The sequence below is a fragment of the Phalaenopsis equestris genome, unplaced genomic scaffold (assembly GCF_001263595.1).
Source record: "Phalaenopsis equestris unplaced genomic scaffold, ASM126359v1 Scaffold199601, whole genome shotgun sequence".
NCBI lineage: Eukaryota > Viridiplantae > Streptophyta > Magnoliopsida > Asparagales > Orchidaceae > Phalaenopsis > Phalaenopsis equestris.
The window spans coordinates 78302-85003 of NW_018219465.1; the positions used below are offsets into that span (position 1 = coordinate 78302).

At 30.4% G+C, this 6702-nt stretch overlaps 1 protein-coding gene across 1 annotated transcript in view; it reads left to right on the forward strand.

Moving 5' to 3' along the window:
* The first annotated feature begins 932 nt into the window (after positions 1-932).
* Positions 933-6702, forward strand: part of LOC110035751 (urease-like) — a 160141-nt gene continuing 154371 nt past the window's right edge. Inside the window, exons 1-3 of the mRNA XM_020740035.1 lie at positions 933-1110; positions 1267-1425; positions 4142-4215. Coding sequence (XP_020595694.1) covers positions 1300-1425; positions 4142-4215 — 200 coding nt within the window. The 5' untranslated portion in view covers positions 933-1110; positions 1267-1299. The remainder of the gene's footprint in view (positions 1111-1266; positions 1426-4141; positions 4216-6702) is intronic.

The following is a 6702-nucleotide window of genomic DNA, read 5'->3' on the forward strand; positions in this document are numbered from 1 at the left end:
CAACGCAGCTCCGTTGTCTAAAAATTTGCGTGAGTCTTGAGCAAAAAAGCTTTTAATGTAATAAAAACATTTTGATCTAAAAATAAAAATTTGAATATATTTTTGTAAATAATTAAAAAAGAGAAATATTTGGCCAACTAATGAAGTGCCTTAGAAATATAAATAGGAGATGTTTTCGATAATATTTTGTGTATTTTTTTTTGAAAAATATTTTTGTTTAGTGTATATTTTATTTATTTTTTGTTTTTAAAGACAATTTAATATATATTGAAAACATTCATACCAACTTTATGGGTCTGTTCAATTTTATTTTCTATTTATTTTAAATTTTTTCTGTTTAAAATAACTATTTTTTATCATATTTTGGTATAGTTTCATTGTCTATTTTAAAAATTAAATGAAATTACTTTTAAAAACACTTAAAATAATTTTTATGTTCTTTGAATATTCTTAAAAATTATTATTAGATTCAAATATATTTTATTTCAATTCAAAACATAAATAAAAAATAAAACCAAAAACCAAAAAAAAATTGAAAATGATCTCCAACAACCCTTTATATAGTGTTTGGATGTGTCTCGAATTTACATTAAAAAGGATTTACTAATTTCGATTAATTCAGATTCATCAAATTTATGTTTGATGGAGAAGTGTTTGCAAGTCACAACGGAATAAATTCCTTAAATTTGCCTGTGAATCCGATTCAAAAAATATGAATTTACATAAAAAAAAAAAGAGACCAAACGAAATATGATTCTATCTAATAGGATTTAAATTTCACCTTTTTTACAGATTTATTTTTTGAAAAATTTGAGGGCTACACCAATATTAATAAAAAATAAGAATAATTATAAAAGTAAGGTCTCACTTAAAAAAAAAAAAATATTATGTATGACAGGAAAAATATAAATAGGTCTAATATTCGTTTTTTTGGTTACCTGGTGACAAACCGGCTCACGTATAGATCACGATAGTTTTCTCCGGCCAGTTAAAACGACTAGAGCCGTTCTTGTTCTCTGTGCCGACTCCCGTTCTTTGCTCCGTTCTTGTCCTCTGTTCCGACTCCCGTTCACTGCTCAGGGGTGCAACCTTTTTTAGGGTTTCCAGCCAGTAATTTTCGTGATACTTTTTTATCTGCTCGAGTATATTACATCTCTATATCCGCCCATAGCGTTCTGGAACGCATTTACGAACCTAGAACACTCGAATACTATTCTTAAATGGATTCGATGCGTTCTTTTCTAAACTGTATTTTTACTTTATCAGTTCAATTAAGCTTTTGCAGCGCCTTCCTCAAATATGAAGTTGGTAACAAGGGAAAGGGAGAAGTTGGCCCTCCATAATGCTGGTTTCCTATCGCAGAAACGTCTTGCTCGTGGCCTGCGACTGAATTACACGGAGGCCGTTGCGCTGATTGCGACTCAGGTGCTGGTCAACGATTCAAATTCTTGGTAGTTGTTTGGATTTTGTTGTTAATTCTTTATCATTTTGACAGAATTTTCTTCAAGTTCTTCTTCTCTTCTTGTCATAGGAATGTGAAGTTAGAATCTTATTGTGAACTGTAGTCATTCCCAGTGGCGGACTCCGCCCCTTTTTGATGTAGGCAAAATTTTAAGTTATCAAATAATATGATAATCGTAATATAATTAAGTGAAAAAAATACATTCAATTAATGTTTTCTAAGGAATAAACCATACAAATAGTCTGATATTACCGCCAAATTTATCAGAAGAAAACATAAATAGACGAGACTGTAGAAGTTTAGGAGATTTAAGTGGAATTTGGGCAATTTTTTTGGGGTAAAAACGGGGCAAAGCAGTAAATTGTGGGTGGCAATTTCCCAAAAATTAGCATCTTATTAAGAGAACTAAAATTTTGAGGGTGGGCATTTTCCACCCTCACTTTAAGTTGTTTCCAGCACTAGCTATTTCTAAATATTAATATTGAATGTACAAGCATATGATAGTCAATTCCTATCTAATTTTGAATGGTTAAGGCATGAATAATTCACATAGATATTCTTTAATTAGTGTAAGGCTAGATATTTGATCAATTTCTTGTATTTTTGAAAGGTTTTTATGTCACTTATGCTTTGGAATAACTAAAATATTGTTTTCATAAATGTAATTTCTTGGTATTGTTCAAAGCGTTAGATTTAACCACTCAGGCTTTTGATTTTCACTGAAATAGCATCATGGCCTTGTTTACCACACATTCATGTTATTTATCATTTTTTTATTATTTTTGGTAGCATCTACAAATCTAGGCTTGTTGCTAAGCTTCCATTCCATCATATTTTTACTGGTGAGAACTTCCTTAGTTTGGTATATGAATTTTTTTTTTTAAATTCAACGCTATTTTTAATTAAGGGTTCATTTGGGATCACTTTTTTTGTTTTTATTTTTTATTTTATTTTATTTTCTTTATATTTTTATTTGAAATGAAACATATTCAATACATTAAATATCTGATGTTTTTATTTTTATTGAATTATGAATAAGTTGGATTATACAATGATGGTGGTGCAATGGTAGTGGTGAGGTGATAATGACAATTGTAGGCAATCTTTGTTGGTGGTGGTGGCAGTGACAATAATAGAGACAATGATTAATAGGCATAATTGCTGTTGACAATGATTGGTAGTGGCTGTTGATGGTGGTCTTTATTTCTAGAAACACTTAAAGCACATATAAATTTTTTCGAGTGATTTTGAAAGTAATTTATTTATTTCTAAACTAAAAATATAGTTTTAAAACACAACAAGCAACAAATAAAAAAAATCTAGTCAGATAATGAGTTTTTCATAACTTCTTGATTAATTTATTTTATTTTTTTTCTACATATTTTGCTCTTGATCTATGATATTCTTTTGATTTCAAATTGGTTTGCAAAATTTTAGTTTGAGTTCTAAGCGAATTTTTGACCCATTTTTTGCTTGTAATTTGTGCAACCAGCCATTTTTTAAACCCTTATGCCTTATTTTTCTTTTTTCAATACTAGCCTTGTAATTAACAATATTTAAAATTTAATCATTTTCCTGAAAACCCTTACGCCTTATTTTTTTTTTTTTCAATACTAGCCGATTTATGTATACTGGACCTTCATTAAGTTATTCATGTTGAAATAATTTGAATATTATTTTTCTCAACCTTTTAACTAATAGATGTTTATCTTAAATCTTTGATGATTTTTGCAAAATGTCTGCTTTCTTTATTTTTTTGATAAATTTTCACAGTACACATTTAAATTATGGTGAACTTCACTAGATCATTACATACGTATGCACATTATCATTTTTATCATTTCATCGAGTGTCTGAATGTCGGGTTTGCTTTCTAATCTTTTCTTGTAATTATTTATGGTTAAGGACTCTCTTGGTGCAAAATCTGATGTATCTTGAAACAACAATTAATTCAATTTGGTCATTTTATGTCATCTAATCTTTAAAAACTTGTTTTAACACTATTTCGTAATCAAGATTTTCACAACTTAATTAGTTTTCTATAACCCTTTCGTTGGAGATTTTGCCTTGGTTGCTTTGTGTGATATTCTCATGTTAGCAGTTTGACGTTTAATGTACTAGTTTCAAGCTTTAATATCCATTCATCATAGTTTTTAGTTGTAATGTTATGCAATCGTGCCAGAAGATATGGAGTGCTGATATTTTAGATTGATACATCTTAGCTTTTCTATATTGCTTTTAGCAGACCTTTCAAATGTTTATGAAACAAAATTGGGTAGTTGTATAACCATAATTTAATGTTTTATGTGGTTTAAACTCACGGCTTGGGTCTGTTTGGGATAGCTTTCTGACTGCTTTGCTTATCAGACCACCATTATACTTTTGTTTGAGGAACTACTTTCTTGCTGTTTTTTAGAAATTTTTATAGTAGAAAACTGCTTTTTTTCAACCCGACCTGTTAAAATGTGGTTGTTGCTAAAATGCTGGGGTCTAACTTTTTAAAATTAAAATAAATTTATAGTAGTTACTGTTGCTATTTGAAGAGCAGTTTCTTTTGCAGCAGCTTCACATATATTTCTTCAAACAACTATAGTTGCCCCCCAAACAGACCCTCAATGAAACTCAAAATCAGTTGATAGATTGACTTTTCTAAAAATTTTGATATTTGTTGATTCATAGATTTTGGAGTTTGCTCGTGATGGAGACAAGACTGTTACAGATTTGATGGATATTGGAAAACAACTCTTGGGAAGGTGCACTGTTTTGACAAAAAACTTTTTTAGTTATTATCAGAGTTGTTCTGACATTGTTCCTTTTTTATCTTTTAAATACAAACTAATATAAGTTTGAAATATATAGTCAAATGAATCTTATTGACTAGTTTTCCGTTTTTCTTAGTTGGCATTTTTGTTTTAATGCTTTCTAACATGTCAGTTTTGAAGTGCTTTATGTGAATATGCCAATAAAGATGGATTGTTGTGTTATTTGATAACGTGCTGTTTAGATGTAGTCAACTGTGTTTTACATGACTTTATATGGGTATCATAGCCTTCATATTTTAGAAATGTACATTTATACCTCAACACTTCCGTATTATTAAAGATTTGGCTGTAATCTCCTAAATCTCATTGAGGAATAACTTTTTATTCAAGTAGTTGTAGGTTTTTTGTTGTATTTTGATTTGATTAAAATCACCAAAAAAGTAGCTTTTTGGTTCTTAGTACACTTAAGAAATGATAAAATCTTATTTAGATTGTTACAACTTGTTGGAAAAATTTTTGAATTAGTGATGCAGGGAAAGTTACTCATCCACTAAACATGGAATTGTTTAATGGCTATTTGGTTTCAAATATTTTTTTATCATAACCGATTAAAGTTGAACTCCAGCTCTTTCTTTTGAATTTTTTTTTTGAGCGGCTATTTCTCATTCCTTTTTATTTTTGTAAATTGAACCCCATGAAACTTTCTTACCATTTTTTATAACTTGTGCCCATCAAGTTAACAATATTTGCTTAGTCTTAACTTAGGCCCTACTTATAAAGTACTTTCTCACTTGCCGTGATAATTTTAGTTGGGGTTAAATACATCCAAATATCTAAATTCCTTTTTATAGCATCTTAGTTAATGCAAAACATATTAAATTATAGGATTTTACTAATTCAAATTTTGGATGAGATATATAGAATAAGAGCAAAACAAAAAATTTGCATGATAATATTTCTTAGTTTGGATTAATTTTTTTCTTTTTCGATGTATGACTAAAAAACACGTACAATTGCTCCAAATTATAATTTGAAGATCATCAGTGCAAAATTTGTAAGAATTTTTAAATCAAACTGGAAATCATGTGGCTATTATGATTCACTGTAGAAGGGAAAACTATATCATAGTTGACTTGATTAAGAAAACCATACACACAAACCAATACTTAAAGAAGAAATAAAAGAAATAAATTAGAGAAATCATTGTACTCAAGTCAGCCTTACATCGATATAAAGAGATTTTCTCTAGAAGCTATGATTAAAGTTGCATCATACTTGAACAATTCACATTCAATAAAATACGCAATTTAAATTTTTTTATGACATGCTATTGTTTTTTTGATGCCTTATAAGACCTATTTATAACATGAAAAAAACCCACAATTGCTAGTTTTCTTAAAATCCTTAAAAATCTAGTACCCCAAAATTTCATTAATGTGATGAGAAAATCTCTCCAAAAAATAGTACACTATTTCTCGCTTTCTTTGAAAAAGACCAGACATATTTTTATAAAAGTCTACCTTTTTTTCAATTATTTTGATATGGACAAGTATACATTAAAAAGTAAGAGTATTAGATGATTAATTAATTAATTTTTCTACTACTCCATGTTTGACGACTAAGATATCTAATAATTAAGATATGGATGGTATCAGAGTTATCCCACACAACAATAGAAAATCAGATATTATTGCTGAATTCAAAATAGAGAAATACAATCACACCAATAGAAATAGAAATAAGAAACATATACGACACAAACATTATTAGGGTTGCATCCTGAAGGATGGTGGTCTTTATGCTAGATGGGGGTGCATTAGGTGGCTAGGGTTGGATGGTGTGATGGCGGAAGAAGACTGCAGTGGGTTGGCAATAGGAGAGAAGTGCTGCTGTAGGTAGGCAAGAACTGGGCTGTGTTGGGATGGCAACAACTGGGAGGAAGAGTGCGCTAGGAGACAACAAGGTTGTGGGTGACTGGGAAGGGCAGCATCAATGTGGAAGTTGGGTTGCGGCTGGAAGTTGCAAGTGGAAGATATGAGGGATGGTTGGAGTTGGATAGCCAAGTGGATGGGAGGCGGTTGCAGGAAACAACCAGTCTGTTGTCCAGTGGGTGTAGTAGGGATGGAGGGAGAAGATAATGGATGGTAGTATGCGAAGTACATCAAAAATAGGAGATAATCAGCCCTTCAAAATGAGATATTGATGGAGCACCACTTGCCCTTAGATACAACTCTAGACAGGAAAATTGGGGATGTCGACAACTGTCTCAATAGAAAATATATGAAAAACTGCTTTAAACATAAAGAAACAATATATATATAATATATATATATATATATATATAATATTAAGTAATTAAGGGAGAGCCCCACTTCTATTAGACGACATCCTTAGACCCTAAGGAGGATCGACCAACCTTTCTCCTTGCTGTGCTGAACTGGTTTCCTGTGCCCGATTCTCCTACATCCGGTCTAGCAG